Raw genomic sequence first — 19,467 nt, 5'->3', positions numbered from 1 at the left:
GATCGAAAGACGCGTTGAATTCTTTGAAATTTTATTTCTGCAAAGTTAATAGCAGTTAGCTCGTCTCCAGTTAGCCTGCTACTCTATTATAACCATACTTAAATGCATTACCATACACAAATTATCTCAAATATATTTACACAATCACCGGCGATTGTACTGATTATTTCTGCTAAATCCTAAATTTATAGATTATTTTAAAATCTGGATTTGTACTTAAAAGAGTGTTTCTTATCAATGCTATGCAAAGTATTAGCTGCACATCAGCCTCAACTTCCAAAGTCTCTCTCTCTCTCTCTCTCTCTCTCTCTCTCTCTCTCTCTCTCACACACACACACACACACACACACACACACACAGACGCACGCACGCATGCATCAGTATACACACATCAATATGCACACTGCATCACTGATTCCTCTGGTATATCATGGATGTTCTAACACTGGCCTGCTGTAAGTTTTTGTTAGTCCATACTTAAAGTAATCTAAATAAAATAGATGACTGGAAAACTGTTTTAGTGCTGTTTAGTTTTTTTCTGATTTAAGTCTGCTTTGTGCCATACACATGCAAATGGATTAATTTATACAGCTGATATATCCACAATCTGGCTAAAAATCTGTACACAAGTGTAATTTTGTCTGTTGGTCACAACTGACTTTACGTCAGGACCCAGAATTTATAGCAGACATCCAATTCAGCACAGTTCCAAAATTGTCCTTAAAATCACATGTAATATTAGTCCACATAGAAGTGATTGTCATTGTTATTGTTCATTCAACTGTTACAGCAACAGTTATTGTTTTAGTTAATAATAATTTAACAATTAAATGATTGCATAGTTTTCTTTTTGTTGTTAAAAAAAACACAAAAAAAAAGAAAGAAAGGAAAGGAGAGAGAAAAAAAGTAATAAACCATTGTCTTGTTTTTAGCCCTCCTTGGGGAGTTCAAGCCCAGGTAAGACGTTTACTAGTTTTCCTATCATTGTAAAACATATTTTTATACATACTAATGTCATTTCTCTTGAAGAGTTTCAGTTGGTTTTGACAATGTTGATTTTAACCTGTCAACAGAGATGCTGTTGCCTGATTATGATGATGAACAAACCCCCGAAGACGAGGAGGTGCCAGAGGGAGAAGCTAATTTTGGCAATGAGATTGAAGAACTTGCAAAGGTTTGATCTTATCCTGATTCTCAATATGTTTCACCTGATCTTTTGTTTAAGATCATCGTTTATGGTCCAGCCTGCAGAATAGAGGCCAGCCACAAAAAATAAAATAGTTCCTGTTATCATTGTTTTTGACCCATGTTATTTTTCTATTTTAATAAATAAGCTTATATGATACCACAATTTTACATACCAATTAAATTGTTGTTTGATTTTTATTTAGAAAAGAAAGTGCAAGTTTCACATATTTTATACTCATATTTATATTTATACACATATTTATACATGAATTTGTCCATGAGAGGGTGGACATATTTTATGGTTATTTGCACAATTGTAAATTGTACAATTGTCGATTCCAGTTTTGATGCTTTAGCAAAAACTAGTAGCCTAACAAATATAAAGTTCAAACATTATTTGTTTGTTCAAAAATGTTTGAATGAATTATTTTATTACAAATGAAATTATGCTTTAGGGGAAAACAGCTAATGGACTGAAAGAACACAAATGCAGTCTCTGCCAGCAGGTGGCGCTTATGGACTAACAGTGATACAACATTTCCTTGGTAAACAAAGCAGCGCTATGCTTATGAACGCTACTTTACATGCATTATACAGAGGCAAATGAAAAAAAAAAAAACACCATGTAAATTTTTCTTAAATCTGTCATTTCCCCTCAAAGATACATTCATATAAACCCCCATTTCAATATTTAGGATAATATTTCCAATGTTTCGTGCATTGTTTACTGTGATCTTGCTCTGTCTGCTACAGTATTTTTTCCTCTTTGCGTTCGTCTTCAGCATCTCTGGCCTCTGTTAATGGATGTTCAAAGAGTTCGTAATATTTCCACACACATGACTTTTTGAAACATGATTTTGTGCAGTTCGGGCCTGGTACAGGCAGTACAAGCCTGGCAATTGGTTAAAATATGTCAGGTCGATCTGTTGTCAAATATGATTGCCATAAAAATCCTTACAGAAGCAATTTCTAAATTGCTGTTAATCAGGATCCCAACAAACTAAATATTTTTAACTTAAGCTTTTTAGTTAAGAAACTAGAGTTTAACTAAAGGGCTCGACAATAAGGACTGCCCAATGGCCCGGAGGCAGTCAGACCGGTCAGACTCGGGACAGTTGACGAATTTGATCGGGCCACTGCTGAGTGGTCACGAAAGTTTGTCATTTGCATGTGTTTTTAAACCTTGCTAATTTAAAAATACAAGCATTTTTAATGCTCCAGTCGACCGGACATTTTTTGTTTTATTTCAACCGATCTCTGTTCCATGCTTTTACACAAACTGCACTGCAATCCTTTTTACAAAATTACATTTGTGTGAAAATATAACGAAGTGTGTAAACGACCATTAACAGAGGCCAGAGACACTGAAGATTAATGCAATGAGGAGGAAAATACTGTAGCAGGCAGAGCAAGATCACTCTTCATGATGCACAAAATATTAAAAGTCCTAAATATTTAATTGGTGGTTTATATGAATGTATCTCTTAGGGCAACTGACTTTTCAGAAAAACTTAAATGGTATTTACTTTTTATTTTGCCTCTGTGTAGTGCATTTAAAGTAAGCACTGCTGCTTTGTGTACAGCGATAACCAAGGAAAAATTGTATTGCTGCTATTCCATAAGCACCACCTGCTGACAGAGAACGAATTTGCATCTCATTCAGGCCATCTGATGTTTTTCCTAAAGCATCATTTCATTTGCCTCTTTGTTATATATATTCATAACATGATAAATCCTGAAACTGATGATTTTACTGACATTACATTTGATTCTTTTGTGCAAAAAGTAATGTAATAATTTAGTAATGTAATAATACTGGAGGTTTACTTCCTAAATATCGATTTCAGTTGTCTCTGGGTTTACTTTAGGTGCAGAAACACCAACTGCATCTCATATGATTTGGTTCAGAAACTTCATTTCTATCATTAGAAACTGCAAACAGACCTTAATATCAATCCATGTGATCGAAAATCAGGTCATGCCAGGAAAGGCAAAAACATCTGCACCTTTTCTGGGTTTCTGTGTGAATCAGCTAGACCTGGGCGATTTAACCTAAAATCAAAACCTATTTTATTATTATTTTCTTGCCCTTATAGTTCATTAAAGGATTGTAGTGTAAAAATACTCCACTGTTAAATGTGGGATTTTTTTTTCTAATGAAAGATTGCATTTCTTATCTTTGTGATTTTAAAACAATTGAAGGAAACAAACTATTTTTTAACTACTGTTTTGTTGTGTAATACTATTTATTTATTGAATATTTCGAACAATTGTAATCAAAGCCTGTTTGAAATGAAGACTTCTTGTGAAAATGTCACATTTCAATTTTATTGTAAAAAGCAAGTTTCCTAAAAAAAGAAAATAACTTAAATTTTTTTGCCAACAAAATAAATGAATACTGCCATGTCAAAAGTAGAAAATAACTTGTATCTCTTGTAAATTAATAGGCTATTATTTTAAATAATGCGATATAAAAATGTTAACTTGCATCTCCTGTAAATGTTTTAAATAATGAATGTATGCAAATCATTGCTGCTTAAGAGAAAGAGCATGGCACCATCTCGTTGATCTTGTCCTGTCACCCTATATGTGTATTTACTCTAGGTTCTTACCGGCCGTTCACACAGAACACGTCTTTGTGTTTAAAATCGCGAGACGCAGTGCTCGGGAATAGGTTAAAAAAAGCATTTTCCCCTCCTCTGAGGTCTTTTGATTGATCCACTGTTTTGGAACTGACATTGATTAGTGGCACTGTGTGTAAAAGTTTTAATTCTTTTAACGCGCCACTCATGTGCCAGACGCTGCAAACCGCATATGTTTTTAAGGGGAAATTATTAATAGGATTAAAAAAAATGAAATAACCAACATGGGAAAATTACGTCGGTTAGAGGTTCTGAATTTCGGTTTCGATTTCATTTTGATTAATCGTCCAGCCCTAAGATCAGCCTATTGTTTGGTGACTCAATACTCAGCTTATTTTAAGGACCTTTATGCCTGATAGGTGTCGAAATAATTCTGTCCTTGGATGCTGATCATGACGCTGATGCTTTGGGTTGATGAATTATATGACATTAAGCATGATGCTGTGAACATGACAATATATTTAAATAGGCCTAAAATAGGCCCAACTGCTTGATGTTAAAAGAGTTATTAATCATAAGACAAAAAATATATATCTCGTTACTCGCACTGCCTGACTACATACTGTACCTAATTTGGAAAAAAAAAAAAGGAAAAATTGTAAATCTGCTCTTTACCAGCTACACAGTTTTGTTTGTAAGGGAATGCAGTTTGTGTAACGCAACATTTCTGTTACTTTAGGACATTGTGGTCCCACATGTTTTGCTTAATTTGGCTTATTCAAACACAGATAATCAAATAGTAACTTGCTTTCTTGCAGGAGCAAGAAATGCCCATTCAGGAGCTCTTGAGTCTCTACGGTTATGGAGGCAGTGGATCACCTGAGGAAGAGGATGAGGAGGAAGATGATGAAGAGGATGTGGATGGAGAGGAGGAGGAGGAAGAGGAGGTGGAGGATGACGGAGAGGATACGGATAATGATGAAAGCAGCAGAAGCACTGGAGAACTGAAGAAGAGCAAGGTCTGTCCCGTAAGAACCTATGTCCCATAATACATATCATGTCAATTACAGTATTTAGTAATGTAATAATATTGTTGTTGAGCACACAGGATGCATACACAGTCAAAACAACCTTAATTTCAATGTAACTGGGTTCCCACAGTCCTGGAAAACTTGGAAATATCAGGTGATTTCAAAAGTGTAATTTTCAGGCCTGAATTGAATAAGAGAACGATTTTAATAAGAATTTTCATAGTCTACATTCAATTATCTGGTTATGCTCAGTTGTAAATTTGGACAAAAAATACTGTTTGTGAGCATGATCTCTAAAAATAGCCTTTTAAAAAGGTTAAACCAGTTATTATTAATAACTATAAAATTGAAGTCTACCTTTATTTATTTAGCACATTTGAAACAACTAGGGCTGGGCGATAAACAATATCATATTAAGATCACGATAAAATTTATGTCGATAACAATGATAAACTCTAAACATTTTACTTGATATGGATTAATCTAATAGTCTATCACACAGCAGAAATAAAGGTCACAGCAGCCAGTCAGTGCATGCTGGTAATAACAAATAACTGCATGTTCTGTGTGTCTCTGTGTGAATGAATGGCATGGTTTCATCTGAAATATCAACTCATACACACGATGACTGTTTTCAGCACCTGCATCTCAATATATGAGGGTGTGAACTTCATCTCAAAGCTGCTTTGAGTGTCACTTCACCAGCTTTACACTGTTTAATTTGAGAAAAAACTACTGTCAAATAGTGTTGTCAAAAATATCAATATTTCGATAAATATCGATACTGAAATATCTGAACGGTACCAATACTAATTTCCCGAAGTATCGATACTAGCCAAGCTGTCACTTTCACTTCTCTCCAAAGGCGAGTTGACAAACACCACACGTGACCGCAGTGTCTGTCTCGTCTCATTCAAGTGAAGCCAACAGAAAGGCGAGTGCGGTGCCGCCGCGACCGGCTTTGTTTGATAAAAAAAAAAAAAAAAAACACAGCAGGAGTGCTATCTGGAAATATTTCGGATATGAAACAAATGAACATGGAAAGCCGAAGTTACCAAGCAAGCCAATATGTAAGAGTTGCTACAGAGCAGTGCTAACAAAAGGCGTTAACACCACTAATTTCGCAAAAGCACCTGAAAGACAGACACCCGGATCTATATAAAGAATTTTGAGTCGACTGCTAATTTTAAAATTACTAAATCATTAAATAAGATTGCCTATTACTGCTGCTGATATGAGTGTTGTCCCGTTTTTTTTTTTTTTTTACCGTAGTTCATTAATATAATCAGTTTGAGGAATCTTGACAGTGGAACACTCCACTTTTTTTGGAAATAAACGATATAACTACAGAAGAGTCAAGTTTTAAATACAACAAATATGGAAACTCGTTGGTCATTTTTGAACGTGATGCTATTGGTCTAATAGGATTCAATGATCTATGCTAAGCTATGCTAAAAGTGATATCGCCAGAACAGGAGAACGGCTGAATGGCTAGTCCTAGACTAAAATGTAAATCTGAGCTGTTTCAACTGAAAGAAACTTGCACTGATATTAAAATATATCAGTGCCTTTGTTTAGTCTCAAGATGCACACCAGTAATGTTTTTTTTCTAAAGCACGTTTTTAAAAATACATAAATGTTCTAATTGAACTATGGCCTAATCCTGGTTTAGGCTAAGCCCTGTCTGTGAAACTGGGTCATAGTCAGTAAAATGTCTGTTCGGAGACCATTACAGTAAAGAGTTGGCAGATATTAAGCAGACAGTCTACTAATAGGTTTTTTGCAATCACGTGATTTTGATGACACGTGAAATGCAGCTGGAGGGCAGGAATTGATTTTTGTCTATAGGAATCACTAGCAGAAATGCAAAATGCCTGTGTTTTGAGTTTATGGAAATCAGTCAAACTGAGAAATTTTATTTAGTATCGTGTATGAAAATTCCATAAGGAGGAAAAGGCAAGAAATTGACTGAAAAATGCAGGGAAAACTGGTTTGTAAACCTGCGTCTGCAGTCAGGAGTAGAGTCAGATAATGCTTGTGTGTGCGAATGGTTAATAAAAGATATAGTAATATTAATATATGTGACCCTGGACCACAAAACCAGTCATAAGGTTAAATTTTACAAAACTGAGATGTATACATCATATGAAAGCTCAATAAATAAGCTTTCTATTGATGTATGGTTGTTAGGATAGGACAATATTTGGCCGAGATACATCTATTTGAAAATCTGGAATCTGAGGGTGCAAAAAAATCAAAATACTGAGAAAAATCCCTTTAAAGTTGTCCAAATTAAGTTCTTAGCAATGCATATTACTAATCAAAAATTACATTTTGATATATTTATAGTAGGAATTTTACAAAAAATCTTCATGGAACATAATCTTTACCTAATTTCCTAATGATTTTTGGCATAAAAGAAAAATCAATAATTTTGACCCATACAATGTATTTTTGGCTATTGCTACAAATATACCCCAGCGACTTAAGACTGGTTTTGTGGTCCAGGGTCACATATAAAGACATATATAAATAGATACAGAATGAGAAAGTGAGAATTTACTGAATGCTAAATGCCACTTGTTGACACGATGCAAATAAAATATTACATTTACAGTTGTTTACAATGGAACCTTGTGAGATTGCGATAAATTGAAGTGAGTGACAGCTTTTTAGTGACTATATGGAATCAGTATTTTCTCGCTTTTTAGGCTATAATCAATTCAGAATTTGAAAAAAAAACTTTTGCTTTACGTGCTGCTAACCGGACCAATAGCCAAAAACCCTGTATAGCAGTAGTTTCAGGAGTGACATATATCCTGCATCCTTCATATAAATGTGGGAATCACTTTTTAGAAACCGTTTGTTTGCAATCAGGCTTGCTTAGCTTATGTCCACAGCATTGATGGCAGGCAACTATTTCAATTTAGTTGAAAAATCACTCCTCTTCATAACATAAGGATCACATCCAACATATGTTGTGATTTTCAGTTTATTTCTTTTTCTCGTGCAATAGTGTCTAAACCAGTACAGTACAGACTTTCCTCCATCCCATCTCTAACCCTTTTTCAGTCACACATGGCAAAACTTATATTCAAATTCTGAACTCATTATAGCCTAGACAGTGAGCAAATAGCTTTTCCATATAGTCACTAAAAAGCTGTCACTCACTTCAATTTATTGCAATGTCACAATGTTCTGTAATAATAAATGAAGCTCTCGAAACTACAAATATAATATTTTACATTGTGTCTACATGTGGTGTTTAGCATTGAGTGAATTCTCACTGTCTCACCCTGTATCTGTTTATATATTTCTGTATTAACGCTCCAGACTGCGACTAAAACACATTTGTAACCAAAAATATTAATTTGCGAGTGAAGTCGCTGGCGACTATCTAAATTGCATGTGAAACCTTTTGCGATCACACATTTCATGTTCACACATTAAACTAACACAATGCGTATCAAAGTTTTTAGTTGAAAGACTTTCACGCAGCTCCAGTTGTGCAGCATAAGAGAGATCAGTGGCCACGTAATGCTTATGGTCAATGATATTGCCACAGATTCTGTGTAATAAACAATTCTTTGTGACTGTATATAGTTTTCAAGCTGGAAAAGATGTTTAGTTCCCACTTTAAGTTTAACTTATTTCCCAGGACATCTACAAGACATAAACACATGACAGCATGACTGTAATATTAAAGTGTTAAAAAAATAATAAAACACGTCTATTTTGTGGCAGCTAAAACAATAATTTGGTGCCCAAGTTTGTTTCTTGTAGGAGCCAATGGCTTCTTACTCAATTTTTTTTTTGTCTGGAGCCCTGATATTATATCTTTTCTTAACCATTTGCATACACAGAATTATCTGACTCTCCTCCTGACCACAGACAGTTTTACAAGCCACTTTTTTTCTGCACTTTTCAGTCAATTTTTTGCTTTCTTTATGAACAGCAACTTTTCGTACATGATAAAAGCTTGTTTTGGTTTCTCGGTTTGACCGATTTAAGCATTCATAAACAATGCTAAACTTCTCTGGTGATTCGTATGGAGAAAAATCACTTCTTGCCCTCCAGTTGCATTTCACGCCACACCAGTGACGTCATGTGCAAACAACCTATACTCTAATGAGAGTTACTTGACATGTATGTGCAGCGTTACTTATTGTGAACAGAATTTTCAAAAGGAACCAGCAAAATGAAGTGTTCTGCAGCAACTCTGAGCACTTTTCATATTCTTTATAATGGCTGAAGCACTTTTGTTTTAGTCTATAAGAATTATAGATTAAAGGTAAATATATTAATGTATTTATTTGCAATAAGGTGAGTCTGACAGTCTTATTTTTATTTGATGGTGATTTCACATTTCTTGGCTAAAGGCTAAATACAAAAAAAGTGAACATTAATTTACTTGTGCCGTTTTTTTGTTTCTAAAATATAATGCAGTTTTTAAAGAGGTTTCATAGACTTGGCAAATTCATTTTTACAAAGTTTGTAGGTACATACAACAGTTTTGGGGGTGTTCTTGGCAGTTTTTCTGTGGGAATTATATCGTATCGACCGAAATTAAGAAATATATTGTGATATAGACGTCTTTCCTGAATGCGGAAATCATGCCTGACTCTTAACCTGAAGAATGCTTTGCATTTCCGTTCTCCAGTGTTTCTAGTCAAAGTAGCGTATATTCCGAGCTGTTAATCTAATGTTAAACCTATTAAAATGTTTTTAAAAAGCACATGGCTCTATAGCGCCATGTCGCAATGACATTTGTCAGTGCCTCACTCTTCAAAATTTAATGAGTGTGTAAATGACACGAAGCTGCCGACGTTAGCTACATTAAAAACAGATGGACGCTATTTGAATGGGTTCCTGTGGAAATCAGAACAGAAGAGCACCCACTCTGATGTTAGAATTCGTAATGGTGGTGCTCATCGTTTACTCAGGAAAAAGGTCTATAAATTTTGGTCATATCGTCCAGCCTTAGGTCCATTCATTATTTAACTATACTTGGAATGTTAGTGGTTAAGCCCCTTAACCCACACTCTACTGTCGGTGGGTAATCACTTCGTTTTGTATTAATAAAGCAATTAGTCTTCATAAACTATGTAGATAACAGTGACTAGTATGGCAAACCTACTAAATAGACTTTTTTATAGCTGTCAAAATTATGGAAAGCATTTAGAACTGTGTTTAAATTATTTTTTTCAGGAGGATGAATCAAAGGTGTCTACTGGAATGGTAAATGAGAGCTACTCCCCTGACAGTCGAGTTTGTGCAGTGGCAGCCTGTAATACAGCTGAACTCCTACATTCACAGAACCATGGCTACTTTCAGAGTAAGAGACAAATAAGCTCCACTTGTTCTGCTCACTGCAGTTTATTCAATATTTATCACCCCCCCCCCCCCCCCATATAAATTACTTATACACTGTTTTTTTTTCTTTTAATTTTTAGATAATGAAGTAGATGAAGAGTCAGAGGAGGATGATGACTATATTCCCTCTGAAGACTGGAAAAAAGTAAATACTCTTTAATCAGCATTTTCTTTATGCTTTTTGTCTGAATTTCCCATGAAATGTTTGATGTGTATGTTCTTAACAGGAAATCATGGTTGGCTCCATGTATCAGGCTGAAACGCCATCAGGACTGTGCAGATACAAAGACAATGAGAAAGGTAGATTTGACCTATGTTGGTCAATTAAAATAGCAGTTAGAATGATAATAAAATAAATGTTTCTGGTTGTCCATATAACAATATGACAATGTACAATTACAACAGTTTTGCAAATATGTGCATGAGGCAATTTTAATAGTATTTTTTGTGGTATTACACTGGGTTACAGAAACAGTTGGAACCAATTATTGAATCCTTTAGGAAACACTGACTATAAATATTTAAACCGGAAAGTTTTTGCTGGCACTAATACAATTAGAACTGCTTCAGTCATAGTATGATGTAATTTTTGATGGAATTGTTTTTAGTTAATGTTCTTGATTTCACATATGTAAATGGTTTACATTTTTGGATGCATCAATATGTTACACTCTTGTGACATGCTTTGAATCTGTGACTCCATCATTCACAGTGTATGAAAATGATGACCAGCTGCTGTGGAATCCTGAAATCCTTACTGAAAACACTGTGGTTGAGTTTCTGACTGAAGCATGTCGACGAACAGGAGAGGAGACTGGAGTAGATGCTATTCCAGAAGGATCCCACATCAAAGACAATGAGCAGGTACTAAAGAACTGCCTCTAAGATTAATAATAACAATAATGCTAATTATACTAATAATTAAGTCATTTTATTTGTAATCAAATGCTGAACTGTGACTTAATACACAATATAAATTGTTTACTCCCCTCAGGCATTATATGAGTTGGTGAAGTGTAATTTTGATACTGCTGAAGCTTTACGAAGATTAAGATTTAACGTTAAAGCAGCCCGAGGTGAGCCTTACAAAGTTGGTTAAATGTTGGTTAAATTTTTTTTGTCTTTCATCATAATGTTTGAGGCAGTGGAAAACATTCACTTAATGCATACAACAGGCTATGTTTCTGTAACTTAGCAGAGGTGTCACTTTTCTAGACAGAAAGTGATTTCTTGGTTGAAACAAAACTATTGTCAGTATAGTGTTTATTTTGTTAATGAAAAATAAGCATTGATTTAAGCTAAGATGAGATGACGCTGACATTATAAAATAATACTGTATGTTCATGTAAAACAATAATTCATGTAGGTTTTCATGCTTTACTTTATATTCACAACCATTTATATATGTTCTTTCTACAATGCAAAAAAAAAATGCTGATGAGCTGGAAGCATCGGCAAGTTCGTGTTTAGCAATCAGACAATCTGTGTTTCCTCACATTGCTGTTTGCACTCTTTGCTCTGCAAATCTGCTGTCAATCCTTCTCAGTGGCAGACTGTAATAAATCTACACACCTCAATAGCAGAACGTGACTGTAATTTGGAAATAATTTAAATATTTTCACTGTTTTAGCTGTTTTGGGCTGGATGATTAATCGAAAAGAAATCAAAAACTCGGAACCTGTAACGGACGTAATTTTCCCATGTTGGTTATTGATTTTTTTCCCCCCCCTGTTAATACTTTCCCATTAAAAACATACTACCGCATATGTAGTTGGCATAATACAGACATGTATGACCAGTGCACTTGCGTCCAGGGCCGGAGTGGGACCCTTTTTCTTTTTCTTTTTTTTTAGCCCTGGAATTTCATGCCTTAGACCAGTCTACTTTAGTTCATGATTGACTGTATTAAAATAATGTAATTAAAACCTCCGTATATAAGTCTGCAATAGTGCACTGTTCTCTACAGCCTTGTAATTAATTATTTTTTCTAGTGCTTTCTTTTTTTTTTTATTCTGGCCTTTTCAGCAATGCCTTTGCGCTTTCTATTATCCTTTTTTATCTCTTTTTTTGCATAACTCCAACAACTGACTTTTTTTTTTTTTGAGCAAGGTACTGCTGTCAGGGGAGTCAAAAGATAATTATGTCATCATTAACTACATCACTAGGCTGCACTCTGCGAGTGAGGCTGCAGCAAAATAATAAATAAAAAGAGGTGGGCTGCTGTGAGCCTAGGGACAGGCAGCCTAGGGACAGCATCCATATTTCAACCCAGTGGCATGGCAACACCGGCTAAAATAAAATGGACCAGCCCCCACCGGGAATTCTCACAGTGCTCCCACGTCTTGCATGTGAGTGGCGAGTTTAAAACGCCATGTCAAGTTAACACAATTTAAACTTACACGCAGTGTATCTTCAGTGTCAGTTCCAAAACAGTGGACCAGTGCATTTTAGACTCAAAGACGTGTTGTGCGTGAATTGCCAATAAGAAACTAGAGTAAATACTTGTGAATATAGAAAGACAGGACAAGATCGCTGAGAGGAAGATCATGAATCAGATTACTTGAGGGCAAAAAAAACCAAAAACGAAATAACAATAATAATACAATAAAAACATAAAAATAATCGTTCATTAATCATAATCAAGGTAAAACGTTCAATTAAGATTTTGATTTTAGGAAATTTCGTCAGCCTTACCTTTGAGTTTTACCAGTTTTCATAAAAATAAAATAACCATGTATATTAGTTGACATTTTTTTGTGCTTTATAGATGAAGGTTTGAATTTTTAAATTTCTCAAATGACAAAAAAGAGGAGCAGTAATTTGTCATAAATTTATGACATATACAACATTCATGTTTGTATTATTTATTGACAACCCTAATCTTACATGTATTTTTTTATCTTTTATACAGAGGAACTATCTGTCTGGACAGAGGAAGAATGTAGGAATTTTGAACAAGGTTTAAAGGCTTACGGAAAAGACTTTCATTTTATCCAGGCCAACAAGGTAGTGCTCATTTCATGGCAATCATCACAATAGGTTTAATTCATTAGGTATATCGCTTTATTTTTAAAAAGTCTCATGATGAATGTCAATCCATATCTAACCCTTCACATTCTTTTATTGACATTTTAACAATTACAAATGCAAAATAAGCTGTGGGGTTAAAAAAATGTGCCTAGCAGTTTTCTCTGGTAGATAAGTATATGGACTACTTGATGTGGCATTTCAAGCCTTATTTAGTTTTTTCCTGGTATTTTCATTTCCCATTTCAGGTCAGAACACGGTCTGTCGGAGATTGTGTGGCTTTTTATTACATGTGGAAAAAGTCGGAGCGGTATGATTTCTTTGCACAACAAACTAGACTTGGAAAAAGAAAATACAACCTTCACCCAGGAGTAACGTAAGTATCTGTGCCAACACATTTTGCCTGTCTTAAAGTAACAAAAGACGTGTGATCATTGTTTAACATTTTAGAAGGCTAGATATATGCATCACAAAAATGGATGATCAAAATGCTATGTAGGGGTAAATAACAATAGAAAATCTCTTTTATATGTAAGTGGTGGTTTGCATTTTGTATGCGCAATTGAGGTTCTATCTCTACCCCAAGGTTTCACAAAGGGCGGTTCACTGCAGGGGGTTTGTTAGTTGATGAAAGGCTAATAATTAATTAAATCAAATGTAACATTGAAATAAATAAATGAGGCTGCACAATTAATCAAAACAAAACAAGTCAGTTTTTATTTTTTTGGGAATGGTTTATAGTAACTTTCAGAAAAAAATATTTTTAGAAAATTGCTCACCAGCATGGGGTAAAAGACACACAGTATTGATACAAATACTTCAACTAAAATAATGTTTTTTTTGTTATATAATGTTTAAGTGAATACTTGTTCAAAACAATCACTTTAGCAAAGTCTGTACTATTTTCTGCTTATTTTGCTAAATAAAATAATTATATTTTGTTCAATAAATAAACTGACAATAAAATGTTAATATGAAACATTTTCAAATAAAGAAACAAAATCATTCTAAAATGTAAAGATTCAGAAAGCGTTGAAGGAGATCCCATAATAATTTAAATAGATTTTCAGTAGCAACAACAAATTATATTTTATTATATGATATGATTTATAGCTTGTTTTTAAATATGATGGTTTCATTCTAAACATAGTGATTATTTCTAAGATGGACACCCAACATTTGCTACTTCTACATTTTTAAAAACATCAAATATTACATTAAGGAATCGACTTGTACCCGCAAACACGTCAAGGATCAAACAATATCGGACGTGTATGTTGAAATGCGGATGTTTTGGAACTGCCACGTTTTTCTGCCATCTAGTGTTTTAGAGGAAAATAATATCAAAGACGCCTTTAGCCCCGTCGTACTCTATATACATATGAGCAAAACATGTATATGGGACATTCTACAGAAACTGCTGTCCCACAACCAAAAAAAAAAAACCATTTTAAAGCGTTTAAGAATTACATTCTTAGATGTTTACTAAGATCCTTCTATTATCTATTGAAAACCACAATAATATGTAAAATATCAGTAAGCTTAATATATATGAAATCATCATTTATTGGGTACTTTCAATTGGGAGGTGGCTGTCCCAAACCCTAACCTAACCCAACTTATGAAAGCAATATTAAAAAAAGATTATTTATTTAATTTTTTTGTAAATCATGAAACTTAAAAAAATGTGTCTACCCAAACAGTGTTTGTTTTAGTCCTTATAGTCCTTATTGCTTTAGTCCTTTTAGAGACTGATTTTAACTACACCCCTAAATTTATGATCAGGAGATATTCCTGTGTCCCTCTCTCTCATGGCTACAAGGAGTGAGTAGATAGGTTCCATCATTTTGAGGTAAATTGTTTTTTAAAGTCTGTAACTTGTCACTACCGAACACCTTTTTTTCTGCAATTAAATACTTTTTTTTTGGGAGTTATTCTGTAACATTTTGTTTTGTATATGTGTAGGACTGTTCAGAACTAGCTAACCATGTACTGATTAGCATCTTTGAGCTAGGTTCAAAAGTATCTAAAATTTTCACTACCAAAAAAAAACAGTCGCGCCCGAAACATTTGGTCAAGTTTGAGTAGTGACATCCTTGTTTTTTTGGGGGTGTTATTCCCTAAAATTGTTACTACTAAAACAGTCACAGCCGAAACATGTCATCATTGTTTCAATGGTGATAAAGAGTCAAGTCAAGTCAAGATTATTTATACAGCGCTTTTTACAATACAAGTTGTGTCAAAGCAACCTTACAGTATTAAAATAATAAAATAAAATGTCAATAATAATGCAAGAGTTCCATATTGCAACAAAGTCAAATTGGGGAGGACTCATCTGGTTCCCATGGCCTTGTACCAGTGGCCGTTTAGGGTAGGAGTTCTTTCTTGATGATCTGTCTCTGGGGCTCATCTAGTTGACACGGTATCCGCTGACATTCGGCTGTAGGTGTTGATCCACCATCTGCTCTAGGTTTGGACTGGATCCGGGGGACTGCAGTGACCATCTGATCTGGATACGGACTGGATCTGGTGGCTATGGTGACCTGGGAATAAGAAACAAACAGACTAATATTAATGTAGATGCAAGAGTTCCAAGTTGCCACAAAATCAGATTGGAGAGGACTCATCTGGTTTTCGCTGTCTTGTGTCGATGGCCGTCTAGGTGATGAGGTCTTCACTGATGATCTGTCTTTGATGTGGTCTCTGCTGACATTCAGGGCTGTAGAGGATATCTCTGGGTGCTGATGGGTACGGACTAGATCCGGGAGACTGCAGTGACCGTCTGATCTGGATACAGGTGGCTACGGTGACCTCGGAATAAGAAGGAAAGATACTAATATTAGCGTAGATGCCATTCTTCTTCTGATGCAACGAGTACATCAGGTGTTATAGGAAGTGTCCCTGGTTCTGGTTGACCTAAATAATGCAGCCTAACAATCCTTTAACGGATTTGGATTATGAAATGTATTAAGTGTAGGCCAGGTTTAAAGAGATGGGTCTTTAGTCTAGATTTAAACTGACAGAGTGTGTCTGCCTCCCGAACAGTGTTTGGTAGATTGTTCCAGAGTTTGGGCGCTAAATGTGAAAAAGATCTGCCGCCTGCAGCTGATTTTGATATTCTAGATATTATCAAATTGCCGGAATTTTGAGAACGCAGCGGACGTGAGGGACTATAATATGATAAGAGCTTGCTCAAGTACTGAGGAGCTAAACCATTCAGGACCGGGCTAATATGGTCATACTTTCTGGTTCTAGTTAGAACTCTAGCTGCTGCATTTTGGACCAGCTGGAGTTTGTTTATTAAGCGTGCAGAACAACCACCCAATAAAGCATTACAATAATCTATCCTTGAGGTCATGAACACATGGATTAACGTTTCTGCATTTGACATCGTGAGCATAGGTCGTAATTTCTACATATGTTTTAGATGAAAAAATGCAGTTTTGCAAATGCTAGAAATGTGGATTTCGAAGGAAAGATTGCTATCAAATAGCACACCTAGGTTCCTGACTGATGACGACGAATTGACAGAGCAGTCATTGAGTAATAGACTGTGTTTTAGGTTATTACATGCGGAGGTTTTAGGTCCAATAATTAACACCTCTGTTTTTTCAGAATTTAGCAGCAAAAAAATTCTTGCCATCCAATTTTTTATTTCAACTATGCATTCTGTTAGTTTTTCAAATTGGTATGTTTCGCCAGGCCGTGAAGAAATATAGAGCTGCGTATCATCAGCATAACAGTGAAAGCTAACACCATGTTTCCTGATGATATCTCTCAAGGGTAACATATAAAGTGTAAAAAGTAATGGCCCTAGTACTAAGCCTTGAGGTACTCCATACTGCACTCGTGATTGATATGATACCTCGTCATTCACTGCTACGAATTGATGCCGGTCAGATAAGTACGAGTCGAACCAAGCCAGTGCAGTACCACTAATGCCAACATAATTTTCAAGTCTATTTAAAAGAATATTGTGGTCAATAATATCAAACGCAGCACTAAGATCCAGTAGTACTAATAGAGAGATGCATCCACGATCGGATGACAGGAGAAGATCATTTGTAACTCTAATAAGAGCAGTCTCAGTGCTATGATAAGGTCTAAAACCTGACTGGAAATCCTCACAGACACCATTTTTCTCTAAGAAAGAACACAATTGTGAGGACACTACCTTTTCTAGTATCTTTGATAGAAAAGGGAGATTTGAAATTGGTCTGTAATTGTTTAATTCATTGGGATCAAGTTGAGGTTTTTTAATTAGAGGCTTAATAACAGCCAGTTTGAAAGTTTTGGGGACATATCCTAACGATAGTGACAAATTAATAATATTCAGAAGAGGATCTATGACTTGGAGATTTTGATTGATAGTGGTGAATTGGTCCTAATATTTCCTGAGGTCCTGCTTTTTCTCAGTGTTAATTTTTTTTAATTGTGTAGGGATTACATGGACAGACTTCTTGATGAAACAGAAAGCACTGCTTCCAGTCGAGCAGCTACGCCACTTCCTGCTGCCTATAGCTGCAGTACCAGCCAGTCACAGCGAGAGGAGACTAGCAGTCACAATGGTACTTAGTGTTTTTTTTTTTTTTTTTTTTTTTCACAATTAGATTGAAATGCTTTGGTGCGTATTTCAGGATATTTTGTGTGTTTGGCCCATTTGTTATTAGCTGTGTAATATAGTTTATCTCTGGTTCCCAATTTAGGACTTACCAGTCACAGCTCCAGCGCAGATGCCACACAGATGTTGAGCAGTGTGAACGAGGTTAAGAGTGAATCTGTCCAGGCGAATGGAGCGTCTAAACACAGTCTACTCACAGATCAACCGGACTCCAACGGCTGTAAACTTACAGACACCCACAACACAGACAGAAATGGCTCGGTAAAGCACCAGCAGGACTGCCAGGGTCTTGACAGGCCAACAAAAAAGTGCCGGACAGAATCAGACTTGCTGGCCCAGATTGAGATAGACCCCTCCAGGGTCAAAGAAGACTGAACAAGAACAAAAGTCAGGCCAAAATCAGAAACCGGGGCAATGGGACAGCGCTGTGACACCTCTCACCTCATCCACCCTAAATCCAAAGCTGAGCTGCTCCAAAAATACCACCCTTCAAACCTAACTACAGCTGATTAATGCGCCTTTTTCATAAAACCATTTTACAGAGAAATGTATATTCTATATGTAATGGAATTTGTCTGCTATTTTTTTACCAACAAGATATTTATATTTTTTATTGAGACATTTTGACAATGGGTGAAAATGCTGTTTAAGCCATTATACATAATACATGAGGATAAATGTTGGTGATCATGTCTCCAGGCACATCTAGATGTGTTGTGTTTGGATTTATATTATATACTAATGGTTCAGTGCTCAGCTTGTTTGTGTTGGAGGCATACTGCAAGTTCCCGACAGATGTAGTAAAAATAAATAAGGCAATGGAATCACCCCTTCAAATCTTTGTTTTTGTAAAGTGTCCAGAAAATTGGTTTGCTAGCTGTATGTTTCTATTAACTGCGTGAATCTCATAGCAGAAATGTCCAGGTTTTTTTTTTTTTTTAAGAAAATGAAGCCTATTTTTGGGATAATTATATTTGAGATGTTTTTTAGTTATTCTCATGATTCTCATTCACTTCTCATGGATTACTATAATATATTAATATCACCCAGTATAAACACAATGGTTGATTTAAAATTATAACAGCAATAAATAAAGACACAGACTACAAATACCATTATGTAGAAATACTTTACTAAGTATATATTTTTGTATTACTGTATTATGGAGGAAAATTGTGCTTAGTGGCACAAAATTGTTATGGTCCTAAGACAGGCTTTATTTTCTTAAATATAATTTCTTTTGAAAATTAAAAATCACTTGAGGGAATGTTATTAACAGTTCCTTTGCTTGTGTCATGATTTGTAAGGATTGCACAGTTTTACTGTTTTTTGTCTGTTTGTTTTGATATTCACACTGCAAATATATTTTGGGTTTTCCTTTTTGAGTTTTTGTACATGAAGTTTACAAGCTGTTTTTGAGAAAACTTAAAATCATCCAAATAACAAAACTGTACTTTTATAAGGTTTATAGCCAAAAAAATAAAATAAATCACCACTCACAGTAACTTAAAGTAACTAACATGTTCCAGTCAAAAGTTTTAAATACATGCACAATTAATTGAGTCATATGACCCAAATAAATGCAAATAGTTTGTCTTCATGTATAAAATAGACCAAACGTCTTTCACTGAAACAGATTTTTTTC

The 19,467-nt window shown here is 35.1% G+C and overlaps 2 protein-coding genes across 2 annotated transcripts in view; one reads left to right on the top strand and one right to left on the bottom strand.

The window, feature by feature from the left end:
* Positions 1 to 858: 858 nt before the first annotated feature.
* On the top strand, positions 859 to 19,207 carry mier1b (mesoderm induction early response 1b, transcriptional regulator). The gene is made up of 12 exons (XM_073849788.1): positions 859 to 957; positions 1,074 to 1,174; positions 4,589 to 4,789; positions 10,010 to 10,136; positions 10,255 to 10,319; positions 10,402 to 10,474; positions 10,887 to 11,038; positions 11,169 to 11,250; positions 13,086 to 13,180; positions 13,450 to 13,577; positions 17,642 to 17,769; positions 17,908 to 19,207. Exons 2-12 carry the CDS (start codon positions 1,076 to 1,078, stop codon positions 18,195 to 18,197), a joined length of 1,440 nt encoding a protein of 479 aa, XP_073705889.1. The 5' UTR covers positions 859 to 957; positions 1,074 to 1,075; the 3' UTR covers positions 18,198 to 19,207.
* slc35d1b (solute carrier family 35 member D1b) overlaps positions 13,896 to 19,467 on the bottom strand; it is a 38,083-nt gene continuing 32,511 nt past the window's right edge. The window contains exons 13-14 of the transcript XR_012356863.1: positions 17,915 to 18,047; positions 13,896 to 16,012 (exon numbers count right to left, since the gene is read on the bottom strand). The gene's annotated coding sequence lies outside the window, so the exon portion shown is untranslated. The remainder of the gene's footprint in view (positions 16,013 to 17,914; positions 18,048 to 19,467) is intronic.

The sequence above is a fragment of the Garra rufa genome, chromosome 10, assembly GCF_049309525.1.
Source record: "Garra rufa chromosome 10, GarRuf1.0, whole genome shotgun sequence".
Classification (NCBI taxonomy): Eukaryota; Metazoa; Chordata; class Actinopteri; order Cypriniformes; family Cyprinidae; genus Garra; species Garra rufa.
This window is presented reverse-complemented; position numbering and strand designations above follow the sequence as displayed.

What these genes read in the sequence shown, in the direction of transcription:
- mier1b (XM_073849788.1), top strand. Translation starts at nt 1,076, where the DNA reads ATGCTGTTGCCTGATTATGATGATGAACAAACCCCCGAAGACGAGGAG. An exon ending in GAGAACTGAAGAAGAGCAAG is followed by an intron (nt 4,790 to 10,009) that starts GTCTGTCCCGTA and finishes TATTTTTTTCAG; the next exon opens with GAGGATGAATCAAAGGTGTC. An exon ending in GAACCATGGCTACTTTCAGA is followed by an intron (nt 10,137 to 10,254) that starts GTAAGAGACAAA and finishes TTTAATTTTTAG; the next exon opens with ATAATGAAGTAGATGAAGAG.